This window comes from Babylonia areolata, chromosome 30 (assembly GCF_041734735.1).
Source record: "Babylonia areolata isolate BAREFJ2019XMU chromosome 30, ASM4173473v1, whole genome shotgun sequence".
NCBI classification, from domain to species: domain Eukaryota; kingdom Metazoa; phylum Mollusca; class Gastropoda; order Neogastropoda; family Buccinidae; genus Babylonia; species Babylonia areolata.
Window position 1 is genome coordinate 10409984 of NC_134905.1, and position 27168 is coordinate 10437151.

Consider the following 27168-nt stretch of genomic DNA (forward strand, 5'->3'; position numbering starts at 1 on the left):
TTTAACATATCGCAAGTAGGTATATGATCGGCTGTTATGTGAGCACCACAGATGCAAGAAACATTACTGACATATTTTGTCCTAAAACAATTCATTTTCCATCTGCAGATTAGAGAAATGATTTGCCTCTTATGAAAATCATTATGGTAATGTTTTCCCATGAAACTATACATTTTCTGTATGTTCTTATGTAACTCCGAGTTATCGGTGTGTTTTTCCTCAAACTGAAATTTTGACCATTGGACTTTTTCTACCATGGTGTAACATTCCTGTAGTGAAAGCGAAATATTTAAATCCAACTCCTTCGTGGAGCTTCTAGCTCCTTTTTTTTAGCCAGAATGTCAACTTTTTCATTATAGTAAAAACCGCAATGAGAAGGAATCCAGCAAAAGGTTATGTGAGAGCCTCTTAGTAAGAGTTCGTGAATCAAGTGGTTAATTTCAATAATGAGTTCATACCTAACCGTTTCTTTTATAAGTTCAATAGCGTGAAGAACTGATTTAGAATCAACACAAAATAGAATCTGAAATATAGTTTTCGGAAAGGATATCATGAAATTTAACGCCATTAGAATTGCTATGAGTTAAGCTGTGAAGATGGACTTATTCTCTCCCAGTTGAAATGAGTTTTGAAAGTTAAGGTCTGGAATAACGAAAGCAGCACCAGCTCTATCATTTACAACAGAGCCGTCTGTAAATATGTTTAGATGATTAAGGTATTTCTCTTCCAAATGGATTCGTACATGTAATGTAAGTAAATTTATGTTGTCATCTTTGGTCAGATAGTGTGATCGATATCAAATTGCGCTCTTTGAAGTTCCCATACAGGTGTAGGTGATACTACAGACCTTTTAGCAAAATGTGGGGTTTTATTCACGCCGGAATTTGTTAAAATACTTGACGTGTATGTTCCCAGTGTGGTATGAGAGGATATAGATCTAGCTCTCTTTGGAAAATCGCGGTCGGATTTGAGAGTTATTTCTGATTCCAAATCATTTTCGTCCGTTAAACTTCTCAAGACAAATTTACTACACGCATGTTCTCTTTGATCCTCTAATGGTAATACTCCCGCTGCACTGTACGTTTTCTTACTGGAAGCATGGACTGGTAAGCCAAGTGCCAGTTTATATGCTCTGCAGTCTATGCTTTGAATTTTTTTCAATAAATATTTCGGTGCACAGAAGTATACTTTTTGTGCATTTTTAAGTTTTGACCGAACAAGTGATGTGCAAAGGTGTAGTAGAATGAATATGTCCTGGCTCCATGGTTGTTTGCATACTATTTTCAAGGAGTTTAATGCTTTCCTGGCCTTTGTTAAAATGTAATCGATATGATGATTCCAAGTTAATTTTGATGTAAGGTGTACTCCAAGGAATTTAACTACTTTTTTATATTCCAGGGTGTTATCGTAGATTTTAAAGGAAGGCAATGTTGCTGGACTTGATCCATTATTAAAAAGCATCAAGTGTGTTTTTTCGGTTGATATTTGCAGACCATTCTCGCTCATATAATTTGCTACTGTGTTTAATTCATTTTGATATAGCTTTTTTTGTGTAATTCATATATCGGGCAGGCGTATTCTTTTTGATTGTAACTTTCATCCACATGAATATTATCGTCAGCGTATTGAACCGTTATAACATTCTTTGTTAGTTTCTTTGGTAGATCATTCATTAGAACGTTAAACAATATTGGAGCAATTACAGAGCCCTGAGGAATACCTGTCTACAATGTTCGTGTAGATGAATACGTATTCCCTATTTTAGCCTGATTTTTTCTGTTTTCTAAGAAGTCTTTTATAAAGTTATACATATGTCCCGATAATCCAATCGTCTTCAGTTTTAACATTAGACGTGAATGCTAATGTATGACTTTTTCAACTCCTTGTTAAATAGTCCAGTTGGTTCGCTGTTATAGTTGTTAGTTTTTCATTAGAAATATGTTATATTGTTATGGTTTTTGTTGTTGTTGTTTTTTTAACAAAACTTAAATCAATCATTTTCTATATGTAACACACACACACACACACACACACACTTTCACTTACTCGCATGCGTACACAGTAATCCCCCCACCCACCCACCCACCTCCCCCTCCTCCCACTCGATTTTTTTCCTACCCTCGTCTAATATCACTTACAGTGAAAAGACGTTAAACTAAAGAACGAACACACACACACACACACGCACGCACGCACACACATACATACACATACACACATGTATATTAGAGTGGAGTTTACTATGAAATGTTGCCAGATAGATGTAACCCTCATATTAGCGTAGGTTCTTTTACGTGCGCTGAATGCATGCCGCACACAGGACCTCGATTTATTATCTCATCCGAATGACTAACGTCCAGACCACCTCTAAAGGTCTATTGGAGGGGGAGAAACTGATGAGTGTGGGATTCGATCTCGCACGCTCAGATTCTCTTGCTTTCTGTGTGAACGCATTACCACTAGGCCACCACTGCACAATATTCCAGGTAACCCTTGATGCCACTGTCAATTAACTGTATAGTTGTCACATTTTACTGCCTTGTGTTGTCGATAAGGCCACGACACAGACAAAGACACAGCGCCCTGCATGGTGCACACAGACACAGCGCCCTGCATGGTGCACACAGACACAGATATAGACACACACCAACACACACACACACACACACACACACACACACACACACCACACACACACACTTTCGACTAAAACCAGCTTGCGTGCCAATAGTGCACGAAAGCATAACATGAGGCCGATCCGTGCGACATTTTGGACGGAGTATACGAGTAAAACGTGCCGTACGTTGATATCACACGGACATTGGCACTCATATCTTTTGTTATCTTCTGAGAAAGGACAAAAAGAAACATTGAAAATAAAACTACTAAATAAATGAATGAATATATAGATAAGTGAATGGATAAATAAATAAATAAATGATTAAATGAATAAGTGAATGAATGAATAAGTGAATGAATGAGTGAATGAATGAATGAATGAATGAATGAATACAGAAATTTTTCAGTCAATCAAATAAATAAATAAACAAATGAATTAATGAATCCATCAGTCAAGTGAGTAAATGAATGACTGAATGGATGGAAAATAACCCCTCACAAAAACACCGCTGCAGGGGAAGAAGAAGACTAACCGAGTAAGTGTTTCCTTGGACATCAGTCAGCACTACGCGGCCAGTGTCTCTCTGAATCCTGCTGACAGGGTGACCCAGCAGCACGTTGTCTGTAACAGGACGGGTTGAGGCTTTGTGGTGGAAATCAAAGTGTGACAAATTAACACATAGTCCTGGGATTCTTCAAACACAGACTAATCGAAACAGGATGGGTTGGGGCTTAGCGGTGGAAATCAGGGTGTGGCAAATCAACACAGTGTCCTCGGATCCTCCAAACACAGACCAACAGGTTGCTACTACCAAAAGTAGAATGATCGTACCAGGAGTAACACTAGATTCAGTGTATACCAAACATTCAAAATCTTCGTGTAAAAGGAGTCCCACTTTACGTCAGTTACCAATAAATATAGCCATGATATCTATATAAGAGTTAGATAAGTTATGTCCAAACTGCAGTCACACAAAATCGTCACATTGCTGTATCAGAGCAAGATCTCATGTGGTAACACTGCTAGCCTGAAATGGAACAGCAGTTTCGTTTCTACTGTGAGGAACTGAACGATTCTCGACAGAAACATATTTCTAGAAAATACACACTTCATCCTTCTGTGACTGGGTTTCAAGGTTTGAAACAGCATTGCCTTTATGACCTTGGCATATACGAGGGATGTTCTTTAAAGATTTCCTCTGACCCACTTCCCATGGACTGAGATGAAAATAACTTGGCCCAGTCTCTCTCTCTACAAAGGTACCACCAAGGTAGTGACATTCTTCTCCTATCGCTTTATGCAGCTTGAAGATCTTGTCTGTAGAAGTCTGCAGGTTACGCCAGAAGCCACGACTTGACCTCGGAAATAAGCGTTTCATTGTCTGGGAAGTGCTTGCCCTTCAAAAATGACTTCTTGGGTGTAAAGAGGTGAAAGTCAGATGGTGCGAGGTCGGTTGAGTGAGGGGATGATGAAGGATTTCATAGCCACAAGACCGTGCTTCCGTCTGGGCAACAATCGAGTTTTGAAACGGGGCGTTGTCTCAGGAGGCGGACACCTTTGGTCAGCATGCCACGCCTCTCGGTTTTGGTGGCCTCCCGCAATTTCTTCAGCAATGAAGCGTCGTATGTCCCGGTAACTGTGGCACCCTTTGCCAGGAAATCCATTTTCACTACTCCGCCCTGGTCCCCAAAGATCGTGAGTGTGACCTTGCCAGCCGAGGGTTGGACACGTGCCTTCTTCAGAGGTAGAGTTAAAATGCTTCCATTGCTTCGACTGGGCTTTAGTCTCTGGATTGTAGTAATGGATCAATGTTTTGCCCTGCGTGATTAGTCTTTCGAAGATGTCCTCTTGGTTTTCTTGGCACATGGCCAAAAGAGCCTGGGAGCACGTGACCCGTTCCTGCTTCTGGAAAGGTGTGAGCAGCCGGGAAATCCATTGTGCAGACATCTTCCACATGTGCAAATGGTCATGGATTATTTTTTTTACACAGACCCCACAATGGTCTTGACATCTTGGGCTAGTTGGCGATCCTCCAAACTGGCGGCCTCCACTTGTGCCGGATGGTGTCTTCATCAATGGCGGACTGTGGTCACTGGGAATGGGAGCCGTTTCCAACGATGTCCGACCAGACTTGAACTGATGATGCCAGTGCTTGACAACGTCATACGATGGGGCATCCTCACCATAAGTCTGTTTCATCTCATAGAAGACGTCTCCCTTGGAGTGCGGCCTCTCAAGCACAGAAACTTGATGACCCCTCTGCATTCAGCTGGCTCCATTACCACATCTCTCTCCAGAATAGCATCAGTAAAAGAGAAACTGTTAAGAGTTCAGGGATACAAGTTACCATGCGAACTATAGAGTTATGTATTATCATACATGTGCAGTTTCAGCCTCCTACAGTAAACGGAAGTAAGTCAGGGGGAATCTTTAATGAACATCACACTGTGTGGTAGCTGAATCGGTGGCGTAAGCAGCACAGACCTGAAGTTGTGTACCTTGTGAATGGAGAGAGTTACCACTCTTTACTATTTGTTTAATGAACATCCCTCGTAAAGTTATATTGCCTGGCATGTTTTTGATATGCTGATGCATTGTGAGATTCTGATCAAAGTAAAACTGAAAGCCAAGGTGACGGACATGGCAGTGATTTCAAGAACAAGGGCAAGGGGCAGAACAGAAGAGTCTACAGATGGTGCTCAGGCTTGGAGCACAGTTTTAAGTGTACACATGCCGGACATGTTCATTCTGTGTTATAGATGCAGTTTCGTACGTTCAATAAAACAAATCTGACAGTTATGCATCGTATCTAACACCGATGCCAGTGTTTCACTTCCCGTTCACCTATGGCGTAGATCTGTGTGTCACTGTAACCAGATGGTGATGCAGTGTGTGTGTGTGTGTGTGTGTGTGTGTGTGTGTGAGAGAGAGAGAGAGAGAGAGAGAGAGAGAGGTAAAATCAAGAGCAAATTACTGAGCAAGCAAGTGAGAAAGATTGAGAACGAGAGAGACGGAGGGAACTCAGAACTCAGGGGAGTTTAAGGTTCATCTTCATTGGGCCACAATACAAATAGGGTGAGATATGTGCAAGAGTGGTTGGGTGTGGGGTGACATATTGTGGTGCCGAGAGAGAGAGAGAGGTGGGGGGCGGAGATGGCAACTGTCAGTCAGCTCTACAGCCTGTTGTGTAAATGTGTTTGTAAAGTGCTTAGAGCTTAGTCTCCAACTGAGGATAGGCACTATTCAGCTATATAGTATCCATATCCTCGTCATCATCACCATCTTTACCACCCCATTCACACTCCCTTTACCACCCCACCCACACTTCCTTTACCACCCCACTCACACTTCCTTTACCACCCTGCTCCTACCTCTCATTACCATCTTACTACCGACTCCCACCTACCTTTACCACCCCACCCCCACCTCCCTTTACCATCCCACCACCCACTCACACCTATCTTTACCACCCCAACCCCACATCCCTTTACCACCCCACTCCTACCTCTCATTAATAATAATAATAATAATGGTATTTCTATAGCGCTGAATCTTGTGCAGAGACAAATCAAAGCGCTTTCGCACCAGTCATTCACACGCATGCAAAACTCTAAAACTGGAGAAACTGAAGACAAGGAAGAAGCAGGGAATGGAGGCTATTTCGGGAAGAGGTGGGTTTTAAGGCCAAACTTGAAAGAGCTGAGTGTGGAGACTTGACGAAGCGAAAGAGGAAGTTCATTCCAATTGCAAGGTCCAGAGACAGAGAAAGAACGGCGGCCAACAGTCGAGTGTTTGAATCTGGGTATGCGTAAACAGAGTGGATCCGAAGCCGATCGTAGTGAGCGAGATGGAGTGTAGAGGTGAAGGCAGCCGCAGAGATAGGAAATGGCAGTCTTGTGATTACATCTATAACATAGAGTGCTGATCTTGTACTTTATTCGATGTGAGACAGGGAGCCAGTGGAGATGTTGCAAAAGAGGAGTGATGTGTTCAGATCTTTTCTTTCTGAGGACGAGTCGGGCAGCAGAGTTTTGTATGCGCTGAAGGGACTGAATGGATGAAGCAGGCAGACCAGACAATAAAGAGTTACAGTAGTCAAGGCGAGAGAGAATTAGAGAAACGACAAGTCTAGATGTTGCGTCAGTGGACAGATATTTCCCGACGGAAGTGATGCGCCGCAGTTGACAGTAGCAGGACTGACATGTCTTATTGATAAATTTTTGCATGGACAGTGTATTGTCAAGGACAACACCGATGTTCCTGACTGACCTGGAAAGAGGGATGGATATACTGCCAAGTTTGATTGTGTCAATTGTGATGGAAGACAGTTTTTGTTTAGTTCCTATGATCATTGCTTCAGTTTTGTCCACGTTCAATTGTAACTTATTTAGAGTCATCCAGTTTTGAATGTCCAGGAAGCAGTTGGATATTTCTTGCAAGAGCGACAATTTTTCAGGGGTATCACTCTTCTGGAGCTGAGTGTCATCAGCATAAGAAAGATGACAGACATTATGGCGGTTGATAATTTCAGCGAGAGGAGCAGTGTACAGTGTGAAGAGCACTGGGCCTAAAACAGATCCCTGTGGGACTCCATGTTCGATTTTAACGGGTTCAGATTGGAAATGATCAACAATGACAGACTGGAATCGATCAGTGAGATAAGATTTGAACCAGTTTAAACAGTGCCGTTGATACCAAATGTAAAATGAAGACGGGAAAGAAGGATTGGATGGTCTATCGCCCCACTCCCATCTCTCATTACCACCATTACGAGTTCAGAGATGCAAAGTACCATGTAAACTATACAGATATGTATCATTATACATGTGCAATTTCAGCCTCCTACAATAAGTGGAAGTAAGTCAGGCGAAATCTTTAATGAACATCCGTCGTATATAATTATATAGCAAACCAATGGCAAACCAACGTCGTTAATGCTTTTCCATTTTCTTTGATTCTTTCTTTCTTTCTTTCGTTTTTTAACGATTTGTTTGGATTCACTCTAAAGCTGTCGGCATGATCAGTTGTAACGGGACAAAAAACAACAAAAACAACAACAAAAGAAGTTCTTCAGTTATTGTCTGAAACAGCACAAAGTAAAACGACAGCCTGCCTTTTCATCTGGGAGCACATCATTCGTCATGCTGAAACAAAATCTGCATTCTTCAAATTTGGTCTTAAATATCCAAATCTGTACATATCTATGTTCATGGATGTGTGTGTGAGTGCGCGCAAGCACGTGTGTGTGTGTGTGTGTGTGTGTGTGTGTGTGTGTGTGTGTGTGTGTGTGTGTGTGTGTATGCTTGTGATTATGTCATTATCAGAAATCCTAACAGTTATGCTAGGATCCTTTTCATTGACTACAGCTCTGCGTTCAACACAATAGTACCATCAAAACTATATTTTAAACTGAAAGACCTCTCCCTGCCTGAATCAATTTGTGCATGGATCCTAGATTTCTAAGATGCAGACCGCAAGTTGTTTAACTTGGTGATCTCACCTCCTCCACGCGTATTCTCAACATAGGCGCCCCACAGGGATGTGTTCTATCCCAACTGTTGTACTCACTATTCACACATGACTGTGCAACTCGTAATGAATGTAACACCATGGTCAAGCTTGCCGACGATACTACTCTAGAAGGGTTGATTACGAACAGTGATGAGTCAAAATATAGGGAAGATGTACTAGAACTTGTCAGCTGGTGTGATCAAAACAACTTAGAACTCAACCAATCAAAAACAAAAGAATTAATTTTAGATTTGGGGAAGACCAGATATGACCCCTCACCACTTGTCATTAAAGACAAGCAAGTAGAGATCATCAGCGAATTTATATTTCTCGGACTGATCATTTCCAACGATTTGAAATGGGAGAAAAATACAGAAAAAAAATTGTTAAGAAAGCACAACAGCGCCTGTACTTTCTTCGCCGCCTCAAAAGGTTCGGAATTAGAAAAGAAATCATGGTTGACTTCTATCGAGCAGTTATTGAAAGCGTGTTAACCTTCGCTATTACAGTTTGGTACGGAAACATTTCCAAGGCAAAAGTCGCAGCCCTGAACAAAATCGTAAAAACTGCCACCAAGATTACCGGGGTTGATCTACCTTCTCTAGACGACATATATAAAAGCGGCTACTCAAAAAAATAAAATGAATCAGCCAAGACGAATCACACCCAGCTTTTGGGATTTTCGAGATGCTCCCCTCTGGTCGTCGGTACAAAAGTATAAGGACGAAAACCAATCGCTTCGCCAATAGCTTTTTCCCCAAAGCAGTCAATGCCCTGTCTCTCGAACAAATCCAATATGATAATATAGAACTGTGCAATCAACAACCACTTACCTGAAGATGTAGCCCCATCCACATGTGATTTGCAGCTTATGATGAAATGTGTGTGTGTGTGTGTGTGTGTGTGTGTGTGTGTGTGTGTGTGTGTGTGTGTGTGTGTGTGTGTGTGTGAGTGAGTGTGTGTGTGTGCACCCCTGCCTCCCCTCCCCTCCCAATATTCCTTTTGACCCCCGTACACTTGGTAATAAAGACATATTCTATTCTATTCTATTCTACTTGCCTTGCTTATAAAACATTTGATCATGGTTCCTTGTTTGTTAATTCATGTCACCGTTTTTGTTCCCCTTTTTTTAATTCTGATTTTGGGTCCCTCTGCTAAGGAAATAGAACGCATTATAAATACCTATTATCATCCTCATTATTGTTATTATTCATATCATCATTATTATTCAGTTTTATTATCACTACCATCATTATCATCATCATCATCAACATCATCATCATCGTACGAAGCATACTTTATCTTCATCTTTTGTCATTTTTGTTATTACTGTTGTTGTTATCATTATTACTGTTATCATAAACAACACACAAAGCTTTTGCTTCAATTGAAATGAAGCGTCAATGCGTTTGCACCGATCCATATATGCTACAACACATCGGCTTACAAAAAGGGCGAATAACGGGGACGGAAGGTGGGGCGGGAGGTAGAGGGGGCGCGATCGGCAGGGGCAGGCCTTGAGAACGTGCCACCTGTTTTTCAGGAGACAAAAGAAAGTGTGCACCAACATCTTATCATTTTCCTTTACCTACACATTACTGTCACCTGCAGACTCTTACCTGTGCCAATACTGCGGGCCAGTCCCTCACTGATCTGCTGAGATCCCCCCACAAACTTCCTCTCCTGCAACATGCACATCCAAATTATTCCTTCCTTCCTTCCTTACTTACTTATCTACTTCCTCCCTGCCTTTCTTGCTTCTTTCATCCCTTCCTGTTTTTTTCCTTTGTTCTTTTCTTCCTTTCTTAAATTTCCCCTAGGTTCACTCCTTCCGTCTCTCCTTCCCTTCCCTACCATTTTCCTTCCTTATTTCCTTGTTTCTTTCCTTCCTTCATTCTTCCTTCCACACTTCATGCATTCATTTATTCACTCGTTATATATTTATTGACCGTGTTATCCTGCTAAATAGACTTAGGTACTCCTTTGTCATCTCTGGCTCCGCACTGTCATGGTTCCAATCCTGCCTTAGAAACAGAACACAAACATGTGAATGGCCATCAAATGATCAGTCCTTCCCATCAACAATTACGTATAGCGTTTCGCCAGGATATGTACTAATGCCATTGTTGTTTAGGGGACATTTATATGTAGACTTTTGTATCTTCAGTGAAGAATCTGAGTGTGACCTTTGATTCAAACTTTTCAACAAAGAAATATGTAAACAATCACTGTAAGGCTTTCAAAATCGAAAATTCAGTTCCGTCCAACTTCTCCTCACCCCTCAAGCAACACAAACTCTAGTGTGCTTTGTCTTGTCCAGACTTGATTATTGTAATTCACTTTTCTTTGGTTGTCTTCAATATATATTACAAAAACTCCTCAAAGTTCAAAAGGCAGCAGCAAGGTTAATCTTCAGAACCAAAATAGTCTGACAATATCGCTTCTCTTCTGCTATCTCTTCACTAGTTACCAATTTCTGCCCGCATTCAGTACAAAGTTGCAACTCTCAACTGCAATTCGTGCTGCCCCTCGGTGTCTGAGGGAAGTCATCAAACTTACACCCCCGCGACAGCTCACATCATAATTTGATTCACATTTACTTGCTTCCCATGTAAAAACCAGCACCTTCGGTGATACATATTTTTCCCCCATTCAGCTCCATCTGTCTGGAACCGTTTACCTTACTATCTTCGCCACTCACCCTCACTTCAACCTTTTAAATCTGGTCTGAAAACAAATCTTTTTTAAAAGCCTATGGATCGACCTGCCCTACTTTTCCAGTGACATTCAGATATAAGCCATGCGAATCCTCTATGTATATGTGTGTGTGTGTGTGTATGCGTGCGTGCGCGCGCGCGCGCGCGCGTGTGTGTGTGTGTGTGTGTGTGTGTGTGTGTGTGCGTGCGTGCGTGCGTGCGCGTGAGCGTGTGTGAGTTCGGATTTGTTTATTAAAATATCTGCATCTGGCGATGAAAAGAGTATGATTATAAAAGTGTGTGGGTTGTTAGTGTGTGCGGGCGTGCGTGCGTGTGTGTGTGTGTGTGTGTGTGTGTGTGTGTGTGTGTGTGTGTGTGTGTGTATGTGTGTCTGTGTGCGTGTGTTTGTGAATAGAATAGAATATTTTACTGTCATAAAACCTGAAGGTTTATAAGACACAATAACACATAAACATGAGCATATTAAGAAAAGAAACATTCATGAACAAATTTCGCCAGCCTTGTCTGTAATTCTTTTAGTAGGATCAATTCACTAGGCTTGGCATTTGGACGACATACTTCGATCAGGAATCTGTTTCTGTGAATGCTATATTTTACACAATTATCTAAAAGGTGATCTCGTCTTCTAAACTCTAACAGGTATCACACAGTCTTCGCTCCTTCGGTGTACTTTTATACCTTCCCTGTTCGATTTGCAAGTCATGGGCGCTGACTCATAACATAGTGCTTTTCTGTGCTGTATATATGCTGCATTCTTAGAATATGGTTAAATTTTATAAATTGTCACAGTGTTCTTGTAAAATTCTAATTTAGATGAACTGTTTTGTTTCTGTTTTGGTGTGTGTGTGTGTGTGTGTGTGTGTGTGTGTGTGTGTGTGTGTGTGTGTGTGTGCGTGCGTGCGTATTTAGATAATGTAATACGCATAGTCTTTGAATACGTTTTATTGTTTTTAGTTTTTAATCATTATTATTTCATTTCCAAAAGTAAGTAATTTCGTGTGTGTTTACAGTTGACTGTAAAGCGCTTTCTTCTTCTTCTTCTTCCTCGTTCGCCTCCCATTAGATGAGCAGCCCAGTGTCCTCGATGAAGGCAGCCGTCCGTCGCAGCTCCTCCAGGATGCCGTACAGCTTGGCTTCCACTGCTGTCGGTGTTGGCCAGTACTTCCTCCTGGATGCTGCATGCGTCCTACAGTCATGAAGGATGTGGTTGGTTGTCATTGGTCCCTCACCACAAGGGCACTCTCCACTGTCCAATGCCAAATTTTGTGTGCATGTGGTGGAGCAGGCGGTTGTGTCCAGTCCTCAGGCGGAAGATCTTGACCTGTTCCCGTCGTTCCAGCAAATGGTATCTGTCTTTTGGGTTATATTTGGGGTGCTGGAGGCGCCACTTTATTCCTTGCTGTGCCTTGATGATTGTCTTGATTTCATCGTATGACACCAGCTTGTTGGCCTGCTCCTTCTGTGCACCGTCTTTTGCCAGAATGTCCGCTTTTTCGTTGCCTCTGATGCCACAGTGCGCTGGCACCCATTGTATCACCACTTTCTCCACTCCGGCACTCAGGGCAACAAGGGCTGAAGTGAGATGGTTCTGTTCTTTGCAGCTGGAGTTCTTGAGGGCTTGGAGCACGGAGAGAGCGTCTGAGAACACCACCACCTGCCCTGTTGTTCTTGTGGAGTTCTGCGAGACTGTTGTGGCTGCCTCACAGAGGGCTTCTCGCTCAGCTCGGAAGTTGGTGGAGTATTTTCCTGTTGGGATTGCAATTTCTTCATCTCCGTCTTTGTATCGGAGGAAGATTCCAGCTCCACCATCCCTCGTTGCTTCTGTGGCGGAGCCATCTGTAAAGACATGGGTCCAGTCTTCCTGGGGGTACTGGTTGCAGATGTACTCCATGGCCAGGGCCTTCCTTTGGGTATCTGACTGTGTTCCTCTCTTCTCCACTCCAGGAATGCTGGTGACAACTGTGGGGAACACCCGCCTCTTCCAAGATGGGTGGGTGACATTTTCCGGGATAGGCTTTGCTTCGTATTCCATCAAGACTGGGGTTTCTGGGGTTTGTCTTTCAAGGCGTCTTGACTGGTTGATGAAGCTGCCTCTTTTCAGCCGGCTCTTGGTGAGTCTGCTCATTCCGTTGTTCATTGGATGGTTTTCAAGGCGTTTGAATTTTGCTGCCTGGATGAGGATCTTTGTGTCCCTTCTGTCCTCCAGTGACTGTAGCCCAGTGGTCTCCTCCATCTTCAGGATTGGGGTGGATCTCCTGGCGCCAGTTATGACACGCTGAGCTTGGTTCTGTATCTTGTTGAGATAGTCGAGGTTAGACTTTGCAGCCGATGCCCATGCTGATGTCCCGTACAACTACAGGTCGGACTCTCCCCGTATAGAGTCTCTTCAGGATACGTTCATCAGCCCCCCAGTCCGTCCCTGCAAGTTTCTTCATGATCGCCAGTCTCAGCTTGGCCCTGCTACAGCATCTGGTGATCTGCTGTTTCCAAGTGAGCCTGCGGTCAAAGGTCACTCCCAGGTAGGTAGGTGTGGGTTCCTCTGCAAGCCTTTGGTTGTTCAGTGTCAGTTTCGCCGCTTGCTTCTTGCTGGATAGGCTGAAGACTGTGTGGGTTGTTTTGCTTGAGTTGACAGAGACAAGCCATTCCTTGGTCCAGTTGCTGATCTTGTTGAGCGCAGTCTGGAGGCGTACCTGTGCTGTAGTGGTGTACTCTTCAGATTACCAGGTCATCTGTGTAGATCGCTCCTCTGACCCCTCTTGGCAGTTCTCTGATGATGTCATCTATGAAGATGAGGAACAGCGTTGGCGAAAGGACTCCTCCTTGTGGTACTCCCTGTCTCAGTACCTTCTTCTTGCTCTTCTGGCCCTGAATCTTGACTCAGGCTTGGTGGTTGTGTAGGTACTGGCTGATCCAGGTGTACATCCTCCCAGACACACCACATCGCCATAGTGTGAGCCTGAGTCCGTCCTTCCAGACTTTGTCGAACGCCTTCTCCATGTCAATCCAGACAGCAAGCGTGTTCTTCTTTTCTTGGAATGCGTCCTCAATGCTTTGAGCGATGAATGTGATCTGGTCTTCTGTTGATCTGTGTTGGCGGAAGCCTGCCTGTTCAGGGCTCAGCAGCTGATACTCCTCAAGGTGCCGGACAAGCCTAGTGTTGGCAAGTCTCTCCATCAGCTTTCCTAAGCAGCTTGTGAGGCTGATGGGTATGTAGCTGTCAGCCTTCGACTTGTCCTTTCCCTTTTTGTGAATGGGGATCATGTCTGGTTCCCTCCAGCACTGTGGGACTGATCCTATCTTCCAGCTGGAGTTGAAGATTGTTTGAAGGACTGCCTTGCTCTTCATCCCAAGATGCAGAATCATTTCATTTGTGATTCCGTCTGGTCCAGGTGACTTCTTCAGGTTGAGGCTCTGCAATGCTTCCTCCAGCTCTTTCTCTGTGAAAGCTGTGGTCATGACTTCCTCTTGGGGCTCTTTCTCATGAAGTTCACCTTGGGCCCTGTGCCCTGCAGCTGTATGTTCAGGAGGGACTTCCAGATTGCTGTTTTCATAGACGTCTATGCAGTGGTCTGCTGCTTGCTTTCCAGAGAGGTAATTTCCATTCTCTTGTATTGTTACTGTGGTGTGACGTGTTGTTTCGTTCCTGATGGTTCTAGCCAGTTTCCACAGCTTGCTGTCATCCTTGTCGAGATTTAGGCTTTCAGTTTTCTCTTGCTAGCTTTTTCTTGCAGCTTGTGCGCAGGACAGCTTGTATCTGGCAGTTACTTCCTTCAGCACTATGTTGTTCTCCAGTGATGGCTGCTTTTCTGCTCGGCTTTTCTGGCTTCCGTAACAGCATCTTCCAGATTCTGGAGTTCCTCCGTCCAGTAGGGCTTGTAGTCTTTGCGTGCTCCTCTTGGGATGGATTCTGTAGCAGCTTTCAAGACGGCCTTTGTGAAGTCTTGAACCATCTTGTTTGAGTCCTTCTGCTTTATGTTGATTGGCTTTGTGTATGTATCTGTGAGGGTCTCGAAGAGAGTCCAGTCCGCCTTTCTGTAATTCCAGCAGGGAAAACATGTTGCTTGAGGAGCCTGCAAGTTGAGGTTGATAGAGAGTTTTACGGGCTTGCGGTCACTTCCTTCAAGCTGGTTAAGGACTGTTTTTGTGGTCTTGACGAACAGGTTGTTGGTGACGAACGCTAGATCTGGTGTTGATGTGGTCATCCAGCGTCTAGAGTAGAAGGTGGGTTCATTATCTTCTTGGTTGATGTGATGAAGATGTGTGTCAATCTCCCAATCCTCAACTTCTTCGCGCTTTGAACTCCCTCATAGGGAGGGAAGCGCTCAACAAGTATCCATGATTATTATCAATGTTATCACTATCATTATTATTATTATCAATGTTATCACTATCATTATTATTATCAATGTTATCACTATCATTATTTGTTTCGTTTATTGTGTCTACAAACTCCTACACAGATGGATTTGAAGCAACCGCCATGGAATGAAAATGGTCTGGTTTCGAATCCGAGCTCTGGATTTGGATTATGGTTTTATTTATCTCCCTCCCCTCACCCTCCCTTCACTCCTCACCCACACCCTCCATTTCACCTTGAACTGTGACCTGGGTGCTTGTCTGTGTGTGATATGATACAAACTGGCCTTTGAAGCTACACCGCACTCAATATGTATTTTCTATAAGGACAAAGGACATCATTTATTTTAAAATGATGTGTGTGTTTTTCCTTTGATATGCGTATAAAATTATTACTAACGTACACAAGGAACCGAAAGGTAGGAATTACATGCTGTGTGGATACATTCTTTTTCATTCTATACATAGAAATCGACCATGACAATGCAATATAACATAATATAATGCAATGCAATACAATTCACAAATAGCACAACACTGCACATTATAATACAGCACACAGTACACTGCAGTACAGTACACAACAGTATCCGGCCAGCAACAGAATACCGCACAGTGCAACGCAGTACATCAGCACAATACAAAACCGCATTGCGCAACATAGCATAACACAACACAAACCCGCACGACAATAACATACAACGCAACTCAGTACAACACAACAGGATACAACTCAACCCAACGCAACACAACACAATACACAGAAATCTAAGATGCAAAACGATATGGTACTATAAGGTACGATACGATATGTTTCGATACCGTACGATACGATTCGATAGTTCCAATGCTAAACGACACCAGTCGATACGATGCAATGAAACACATACGATACGACACGTTACATCACGACATGATACATACTGATACGACAAGACACGTTATGACACTACACGTTACATACGGTACGATACATTACGTCACAACACGATACATATGATACGATACGACACGTTGCGACACGACACGACACATACGACACGACACGACACGGCCCCAGCTCACAGACCTGGCCCCCATTAGTGGTGGCGTTGATCCGGAGAGGACCCCCTGCGGACGCCAGGTACCACAGAAACCATAGCAACGAAACCTCGTACGGCTCTGAAGTAACATTGACGTTGACAAACGTCTTGGCGTTGTCCATGGCCGCCCTGCCAGACAGACGGTGGAAAAAAAAAGTACCATCTTTCTTTGAAATGGAACTTGCGAGATTTTCCTTCGGCAGAGGGTTTTTTGTTTTTGTTTTTTTCTCTCTCTTTGTGTGTGTGTGTGTGTGTGTGTGTGTGTGTGTGTGTGTGTGTGTGTGTGTGTGTGTGTGTGTTTTGTTTGTTTCTTTGTTTCGGATTTTCATTCAACTGATTTTTGTTTGTTTGTTTGTGTTATATCGTTTTAGGATTTTCCTTTAGCGCTATTTCGACTTTTTTTCCAAACCATAATTTTGACTGCTGAGAAAATTAATTTGCTATCATTTCTGAATTGTTCGAAGTTGTAGCTCAAAGAAAGTTAATATAATGATACCAGGATAGCTCATGTGAAGAGATAAGACAGACAGATAGACAGACAGACAACGAGATACGGATACGGATGATTTATCCAAGAAAGAACACGGCCCCTTTTAATCGGTAATTTGAACATTGATGAAATGTCAAATAAAGTAAAGTAGGCTGTAAATAACTAAAACCACATTGAAGAGCGTGTGTTGAGGGCTTTATATAACTTATAGGTAAGTTGCACGCTGCTTCACAACAACTACTTGAGTTGATGCCATGAGTAGAATCAATCTGAATACAGATGTTTGTTCACAATATTTTAATGGAATGAATTTGTCTCTAATATAACTAAGGGCAGGACATTCAAACACAAAATGAACTTAATTTTCTGGTTGCGTTTTTACACAATGGACAAAACATTTCTCTTTCTCGTTGTTGTTTATAACGATATCTTGCAACTATATTTTAAAAATCTCTATCCATAGTCATTGTCAAGTATTTGGGAAAACAATGTCGCCCTGATTTAACCAAAACTAACCAAAACCAAGTTCGTGAGGTTTAACTCTGATTTTTGTTACCCACGTCTAAGTCAAATAATATGTCATATTCTTTCTTTGGTAATCTGAACTGCTCCATCTGCTTTAATTTTAACCAGTACCTTAAACACACCAAACTATGGAATTCAAGTATACTGGATACCTGTTTGTCTCATCATTTTTCAGATCATTTGGCGTTTGCATTGATACTCCTATGTGAACTTTCTCAGAATGGACTGCAGCTTTACAGAGACCACAAATTTCGGACCCATATTGTACAATCTGTTGAATTTAAGCGTCAAAACAACTTGATAAACACATCAAAAGTCTGATTTCCTAAGCTTGATAGTTTTCACATTATTGTCACCACAGCATGCTTTGCTCTCCTTGAAAGGTCATTACAAGCAAAGTTAAAACTTCATTTTGTAGAAAAGCAAATTCTTAAATAGTAATACATATTTACAACGGGCGTGGCAACTCCATCACCATTGCCTAGTACATAATTATCCACCTTTCCTGAAAACAATCATATTACTTTTCAGCGTGTTTACCTTTAATTGGAGAGAATGGGCAGCGCGACATAAACTATTCAACTGTGTTGATATGCTAATAACTGTTTCAAACAACAGTACAAAATCAGGATAAACAATTCTAAAATATTCGTTGCAACCTGTGCCGCTGTGTCTACCATATTTTACAATTTCACATGTTAACTGGTTAAAGACACAGAGAGAGACAGAGAGAGAGAGAGAGAGAGAGAGAGAGAGAGAAGAACAGGACTACGTACATCCCCTTGCTTAAGGTCACTGGTGCTTTTAATATAATCTGACAGATTCCCACCACACTTAACTCTAGGTTTTGCACAATTGTATATACTCATTACACATTAGAACAATTTGCCTCAAATACCAATTTTTAAACAGAAATGGCCACTAAGATACTTCTATTTATGGAATCAAAGGCTTCTTCAAAATCAGTAAAAGCAACATATAGTTTACGACTGAAAGAAAACTGCTCATGTATAAAGGCCATCAAAGTAAAATTTGATCCACTGTTAAATACCCGCGTTTACATCCAGCCTGAAACTGTCCGGTAATATTGTTTTACTATATTTCAAAAGTTCTCCGATAATGCCATCTGGCCCAGCAGCTTTATGATTTGTTTTATTTTCTTATTAGCAAGTAACACTTCATCTTTAGAGTTTGGATGATTAAGATTTCTGTCCTCGACCTCTTCATTTACCTCCAGCATCATGTCATTGGGACTGGCATTTTTTGTTAAAAATGTTTTAAAATGCTCGAACCAGACGTTGATACCGATATTGTTGACAGGTTGTTTACGTTTACCAAAAATCTTATTCACCATGTCTCAAAACTGTTAGTGATTCTTTATGGACGTTAACAGTTCATTTATTCATCAGAAAATCATTAAACTGTTTTCTCCTTCTCTTTGTTTACTTTCATGTCTTGCTACATGGTATCTATCACAATCTCCATTATCTAACGTGCGACGAAATTTGTTCAACAACCTATGTACAAATGTTCTACATGCACGACGTACCGATTCGAACCAGTCTTTATCGTGTTACATTGAATATGTTGGTTCTGTGTGTGTGTATTTTTGGGTTAAAAACAAAACAAAAAACATTGAGCAACATATTTGTAAATGACTGAGTGGATAGGAGGGGTTATTTATTTATGTTTAAACTTGGTAAAAAGGGTAAAAACTTTTTTTCTTTTTTTTTCTTCAAATTTCACCCCGCCCCCCTCCCTCATATGCCCGGTTTCCCCCAACTCACAATTCATCCACATGCCCCTCCTCTTCTAGACAATAATAATGTAATGTAAACATCAATAACCTGATAAAATGTCTTGAATCATCGATATGTGTGACGGGACATTAAACAAAATTCCTCCTCCTCCTCCATTTAAAAGAATAATCTTGGATCAGTCTTGTCAACGACGCCAATTTGTCATGAACCGTGTAGTTGAGGAAATGTTATATAAAATGGATTCAAAAGATTTAAAGATCGATGAAGTAGACAGGACAGAAAGTGACAGGAAAGGAAAGCTCCTCACACAGGCCAGGGGCATACAGAGGCCAGGAACAAAGGGTTTTCTATTGTTTTAGTTTACAATGGTTAAAAGGGGTAAAGAAGAAAAAGAAGATAAGAAGTAAAGAAGACAGTGCCTGTAAAAGACACAAACAACTCATGTTATAAGTACATCATGTCAGAAATGCAAGTGGATAGCAAACACATGTGTATATATATTACCAGGGAAAGACTACCACTTAGTTTGAAATTGGCAACAGCATAATATAAATGAAATGCATAATAATGTGAAGACTAAACACTGACAGCAAATGACATTTCTAATACATGTAAGTAGTGTAGTTAAAGTGGTTGAAACTAAACTGCTTTAGTCGAAATACATTGACAGTTTAGATTATGTAAAGCTTATACTGTGTCAGTGATTCAAATGAATCAGTTAGCATGTGGCACTACAACAGACTAAGCCGTATAGGAAAAAGCATGATAACTCAACTGCAATTACCAGACTACGATACATATCAGATGGTCTTAACCGGTAACTGATATTATCCAATATCTTGAAATCACCACAACAGAATACAACACACAAAGTATAGAGTATCAGTATCAGTATCAGTAGCTCATGGAGGCGTCACTGCGTTCGGACAAATCCATATACGCTACACCACATCTGCCAAGCAGATGCCTGACCAGCAGCGTAACCCAACGCGCTTAGTCAGGCCTTGAGAATTTTTTTTAATAACAATAATAAAATAAATGAAAATAAATAAATAAATAAATAAAACTGTAAGTGTGAGGATGGTAGGACTGATAGTGTAAGAATTGAACACTGAACACTGTAGTAGTACTGACATCAGCATAAGACATGAACAATAAATATGATCATAGAATAAGTGGCATTCATATTGAATACTGGCAACCTGAGAGACCAAATAGTAAGTCAATGCTCGATACAATGATCGGAAGAACTACCATGGCTTGACCATTGAGTGGATTCAGCTAGCATGATTGACTTACACAAGTTATCTGGTTGCGCCAAAGAAGTGAAACGTTAACACAGAGAAGTATGTCCTGTGTTCAACATTTCAATTTCCTCCACTTAACGTGGGATAAGTAAAGCCTAGCCTTTGATTTAAGCTATTTCACCACTATGAATAGGCTGATCAATGTGAGCTGATGAGAAATAATGCATCATCCTAAGAATATTCTCGAACAATTCACAAGTGTCTGAACACTAGATCAGTGAGCAAAGAAGAAAGATATATGCGTCAGGAATCTACGTCAATGACTGGATGCTTGAAAGACTCAAATGGAATACAGCTTACAAGCATATCATGACGACATGATGATAACTTCCGTCAAACAAAAGTAAGACCTGTTACTGAACGACAACACAATTTTTCTAACAAAGTTTGGAGCATTCATTTAGAATGGGCTTCCATTGAAAATTTGAATGGTGTCCCGCCAGTATTAATGCGCCAGACAGTGAAGACTGGTAGGTCAGTTGCGAAAAATCGTGTGTATGGCTTGTGCTATGAGCTGAACTTGTAGTGGTCATCGTAGCCAGCTGAGTACTCAGCTACACATATATTACATGCATTACAAGCAAGCAATGCTCAATTCATCGATGTCATCATTTACCATACTAATTGCAAACGCCATTTTTTCATAAAAATCTGAAGAGAGTATGTTACAGAACATATTTGTAAAATGGTCGCTCCAAAGAAACATTTCCATCGTGGAATCATTGTAATTAGATGTTTTACTTTAGTTATTATCAAAAAGACTGAAAGAAAGTGTCACAGGCATGTGGTCTAATCGTTCACACTGCATCAACTATCTGAAATGTGCGTGTACGACTATGAAGGTCGCCACAACACATGCCGTTAAGATTACACATATCTAGAGCAGTATACATGTTAAAAAAAACAATTTACCATAATTATTTAGTGAGCTGTCTTCAAAACATCTATCAGTACTGAAGGGATGACTCGCACATTGGAATTCTAAAACGTTTTCATCATTATTTCTATGGCAGGTATGTGAAATGTTACGAGTCCTGCTATTCTTATCACCAATGACAATATAAGACATCACCATAACCCATCAAACAATCAGTGAAGTAATCTTTTTGTAACTCTGCCATTTTCACTGTCAAAATAAGCATAATATGGAGACCCCCTCCAAAAAAAAACATAAGACATATATAAAACATCTTTGCCAGAGCCGAACAAGTGATTGTTAATTAGGAATGCACCAAATTTTCGAGATTGAATGTTGACGTGTGTGACATACGGTAAAAAGGCATTTAAAATAAATAATAAAAGACTGCTTGGTCGCCTCAATTGTGTCGTAAATGTTATAGCAGGAACACAGAAGCTGAGAAAACTCAGAAAACACACTTGAATTAAAATCGTCGATAAATGTTTCGATGAAACAGAATGAGCAAATATAAGGAAGAAACCCATTGTCAGATTGTCAGAATATTTTGGAAACCAAACCATTGACATTCATTTTATTATACACATCATTATTTACATCGTTATTTACATCATTGCAGGACCGACAACTCGACATGTTTGTATCATCTTCAGCCACTGAACCTCGCCCTCGTTCACACGTTAACCCAGGACAAAGCACACCACGACACAGACTGACATCGACATCTCCAAAGCTCACGTCACCGTCATTGTTCACAGCAACATGCACCAGTTCATGAAACTCACCTTCACACAGGGCTTTAACACCAGTATCAATGCAGTTTTTTTTTTGTCCCTTACGAGATCTGCTGGGTAGGAAAGACTACACTGGGACCGGCCGCGTCCTTACTTGACTTCATCAGTTTCTCCTCACTGTCCACTGAATACTTCTTGCCGTCGATCAGTAAGTGTTGAAGATTATCGTACATCTTTTTCCCCCCTGACTTGTTTTTTTCAGATGCGGTGTCAGTCTTTGTCCGTGTCTGACACGTGAAGAGAAATCCTCGCGGATGAAGACATTAGATCCCAGCAGTTTCCGTTTCAATTTCAAAATGTGTATCTTCTGTTTATGTGTAGCCAAGTGCTCAGCTGGCTTCAGATACTGCTTCACGCACAAGCTATAGCAGACGCCTTTTTCGCAACTAACCTGCTGGTCTTCAACGACTTGTGCAGAATGCGTGACGCCATTTCCGGTTTGAATGCAAAGCGCCTTTTAAACAACTGCTCCTGAACATCTATTAATTCAAATCTAGGTATTATTCACTGCAGATTATATCTGTTGTGCTTAAACAAATGTAGACAGCATGACAGACAGGTCTACAAAAGCACAGTGAAAGGGAAGCAACCACAGTTTTAGTCTTTTGATAAGTTGTTTTCCCTTGGAGAGTTGTTTGTAAAGAGAATGTTATGAAGTGGATCCTAACGAATATTAATTGTGTCCTAGCTTATTATTTTATTCTTTGTCTATAAAAAAAAATCTTGTGGAGAAAGTTATGTGAAGTAATCATTTTTGTAGGTTGGAAATTGTTTTAGAAAAAGAAAACCAAGTCCCATTACCCCACTTCCTGTTTTCTTGAGTTAGAGAGTATCTTTTTTTAACTGGCTGAGAAGAGGCAGGGAAGACTGCAAGCACATGTCAATCTGAGGAAACAAGTTGGCATAAAGGGTTTTTTAATTCAAGGTTAGTAAGTTACATTAAGATTATAAGTTGATTAGACTAAAAGGTAAGCCTATATGTTGTCACTGACTATGCCATGACTTGGACTAGACTATGATAGAATTGGATCTAGTTTACCATGTACTTTTTGGCACGGGCAGCCATATTGAAATTTGGGTAGAGCCAATTGTGATTTTCTAGAATATTTAGTAGGCTGTCTTGTTTGAAAGGGTATTTAAATAATGCTACTAATGTGTGTGTGATTAGGATTCATAATTTAGTCCAATATTCCTGACACTAAATGAGTAGACTAATAATAGGCTTAAGTTAGTTGATAGATGTGTACAGTGTTAGGCCTATTACTGTGGAAGAACTTTTTTGTTTCTTCGTTTATATAATGGCCCTTGCAGAGAAAGGAGATTGTTGCTTAGCATTGTTAGCATGTATTGTGTTATGTGTAATTTCCAAGGGCCCGTTCTTCGTTCTTCGACTGCGTTGATTTCCACATCCTTGCTCTCTCCTTACCCTTGCCTCCCTCCAACCTTGCCCATTTACCCTTGTTTAAATGTACACTCAAAACTGTCCCTGGTCTAGCCCGTAAACTTTCGAAATTCTGCTACCCCATCTCAATAAATCTGTGGCATCTTTGAGTTATAGATGGGATGGGATAATGCTTGCGTTGGTCTAAAATCTATCTCTTAATGTTGATTTTGATTTTGAAATTGATATCTTGGTTGATTTGAATCAATACTGTGTACTGGTTAAGAAAACCAGAAGTTGATTGTTGAATAAGATTGTTCAGTGAGACAATTAAATGCTGATATAAAACTAAACAAAATTGTTCTGTCTGAGTAAGCAAGAGCCTTCCTCGGTCTCTCTTTCTTGCTCTCCCCAGTGTCTCTCTCGCTCTCCTCTCTCTATTTCGTCGTTTTGTTCGTCCGTTGTTTGTTCGTTCACCCTTTTTTTTTTTGCTGTTTACAAAATTGGGGATTTAGTTTCGTCCGTCTGTCTGTCTGTCTACACAAACACACTTAAATCAGTTAGAAGCCTATTTCAGTTTAATTGTTCGTCAGTCTAAAGATTTCAACTGACACTAAGCTTACGTCATTTTGTCCTTCTGGTCAAACATAATGCTACAGTTACAACTCTCTTTTGTGACTGTTGTTGGAAACTAAAACCACACGATTATAGTGTTTGGATGAGAATTTAGAAGATACAAAGCTGATTTTCATTGTCGACACTTTATGGCAACCACTCCACAACTAGTGTCACTGTAAGCCATTGGGTGAGCTTTAAACCGTGTTTCTGACACAGCGTATTTAATTCAATATCTCTTTTGTCGGATCAGTAAACTACAAGTATTATATACTGGCAGAATCGTCGCAATTCCATCTTTAAATCTATTCCATTTGTGTTTGCCAACGTTAAATTGATTTAACGCAGTTTGTAATTTTCCGCGATAAGCTTGCTAAAACTGATCAGCTCATGTGATTTAAATTAAGATTATAAATTCATCTTATGTAATCAACACTTGATTTTATACTCATTAGAAAGTAGGCATTGAGATCTTTGTTTTGCGACCAATCCAACGTAAATCGGTTCAGGAATCATTTAGAAATATATCACTGAATACCTTGTAACAAACAATTCTTATCAAATTCAGCCTGATTAGAGCCAATTGCTTCGCAGCACAGGCGGGCATCTTTGCAGTTAACATACTTGCATAAATAGACGTAGTGGGTGATCACTGGTCACTTTTCCACCTGGCCAGTCACTGGCTAGAGCCTGCTCTCTCTCTTGCTGTGTCGCACACAGAGTGTTTGTTGTGTGTGTCGCCCCAAGTGGCCAATGTCTCCCTACGTATCACTGTAAGTACTCCATTTAGAATATGTTGATGATCTGTAAATTGTCCAACACATTGCTTGTGTTCATATGAGTATGTTGATATTGCCTTAGTTTAGTTTACTTTTTTAGTTATTGCTTTGACATGTACTCACAGCTCAGCTCTGATTGATCTAAATAATCCCCATGTCGTCATATGCTTGTAGCAGTATTCCATTTCAGCATTTTCAAAGTCAAAGTTGATGACGTATTTGCCCACTGATAGCTTATTCAACTATTCCAGAATGTTTTAGTGAATAACGCATTCTTTCTCATTTGCTGTCACTGATGAAGGTTGGGTTACTTACCCCCACTTCTGGGAGGAGATTTAAATGTTGAACACAAGCTATGTTGATATTTGGCTTTGATGCAAGGGATTACTTGTGTAAGTTCATTCACCACTTAACTGTTACTAAGCCATGATAGTTTTCCAATCATTTTATCGAGCACTGACTATCTGGTCTCTCAGTTTGCCAGTATTTTATCAAATCCACTTATTCTATTGTTTATAATTCATGTATTATTTCACATGCTGATATCAGTTTTACTGCTACAGTGTGCTTAGCCAGGACTCTATAATGTGTGTTGTATTCTGTTGTGGTGATTACAAGATAGTGTTTGATGAGTATCAGTTATTGGTTAAAACCATCTGATATGTATCACAGTCTGTTAATTGTAATTTAGCGATTATGCTCTCTCCTATACGTCTTACTCCAGTTTAGTGCTACATAATAACTGATTCATTTGAGTCGTTTTGACATAGTATGAGCTTTGCTTAAATCTATACTGTCAGTGTACTTTAACAAAATCAGCTTAGCTGCAATCCCTTTATCTACACTATTTAAATGTATTAGAAATGTCATTTGAAGTCAGCGTTTGGTCACACATATGCATTATCTTATTTATGTTGTTGCCTATCCCAAACCGAGTGGTGGTCTTTCCATGTAATATGTATACATGTGCTACTATCCAGTTGCATTCCTGACATGTTTTACTTATATTTCTTTTATTTGTGTCTTATCAGTGCATTGTCTTCTTATCTTTACTTATTTACTATTGTAAATAAAACAATAGAAAAACCTTTTTGTGACTGGCCTGCAAAATGTCCCTGGGCCAGAGCGTGGATATTTTCTATCCTTTGACCAGTTCAGTACCAGATAAATTAAAAAATTTTAAAAATTAAAAAAAGCTCTCCCCTTGCCAGGGAATTTTGAGGATTCGGGGGTAATAAATTAAAAAAAATTCTAGCACACAAGTTATGGTCGATACAGAAAGAAAGTAAACGTTTTTTGTGAAGAAAAAATGAGTGTAGATTCTGCTTCTGGGCTCTTTTATCCAATTAGGTAGATTGTAGATAACTGTTCAGGCATGTAAAATCAAGATAATGATTTTGTGCAACAAAACAGTCTATTTCCACCTCTACATAATAACATCCATAAAGAAATGAAATTCAGCTTGAAATAGCATGCCTATTGTCAGATTATACCTGTAGACGAAATTAAAAACAGGCTGTAAGTTTATAAAAACAAATCACAGCTTGTGCAGACATGTAAGTAAATCACTGTCCCAACAACAACAAAGGTGAGAAAGTCAATGTAAAAGGTCAATCACGGTCTGAGAACCTGAGCTGGCAATTTGACAGGTAAGAGCGTTTGGGAGTGAGAGGCTGAAGTTCTTTGATGACGTTCACTCCTTTCAAGTTGCACGTGGGCCAATTAAAGTGTCTGCTGTGCATCCAGCTTGCCACCTCTTCAAACATGTCAACCCTCTGATTCAGCGGGGGGGGGGGGGGGGGGGGGGGGGGAGCGTGAAAAACAAAAAGCACGTGTTTCACGTCGAGTGCAGGTTCCCAGCCTGCGTTTCGTGAAAATCGTGGGGCATTGGCGGTTGTCGATCCCACAGTCTGACTGCATTGAAGTGTGAGCACACTTATTCCCTAAAAGCCACGACCCCTTCATGAACTCTGGCTGACATTCGACCTATCGTCTTACATCACTCTTTTCCCTCCCCTCCCCTTCTTCCAACCTGGCTGCTCGTATTCTGTCAGTCAGCCACATGTTCAAAAAAGTTGTCTGATCGGCTAGATGGACTGAAGTACCATCAAGTGGGGCTGTCAGTTTCGGCACTGTCATTGTCAATCACCTTCGTTTTCAAACCAATCATCAGACAAGAGAGATCCTTCTCCATCGCGAAATCTGTCCACAACCACAGGCAGAGCTTTCAGATTGTGTAAATCTGCTGACTGTGACTATTTGCTTTATTGGATACAGTTTTCAACGCATTTTTTTGCACATGATGCAACCCCCTT

The 27168-nt window shown here is 40.9% G+C and overlaps 1 protein-coding gene across 1 annotated transcript in view; it reads right to left on the reverse strand.

Moving 5' to 3' along the window:
- LOC143275661 (amine oxidase [flavin-containing]-like) overlaps positions 1-27168 on the reverse strand; it is a 109655-nt gene that overhangs the window by 35779 nt on the left and 46708 nt on the right. Inside the window, exons 7-9 of the mRNA XM_076579936.1 lie at positions 16274-16415; positions 9751-9814; positions 3153-3241 (exon numbers count right to left, since the gene is read on the reverse strand). Of these exons, the coding sequence (XP_076436051.1) occupies positions 3153-3241; positions 9751-9814; positions 16274-16415 (295 nt within the window). The remainder of the gene's footprint in view (positions 1-3152; positions 3242-9750; positions 9815-16273; positions 16416-27168) is intronic.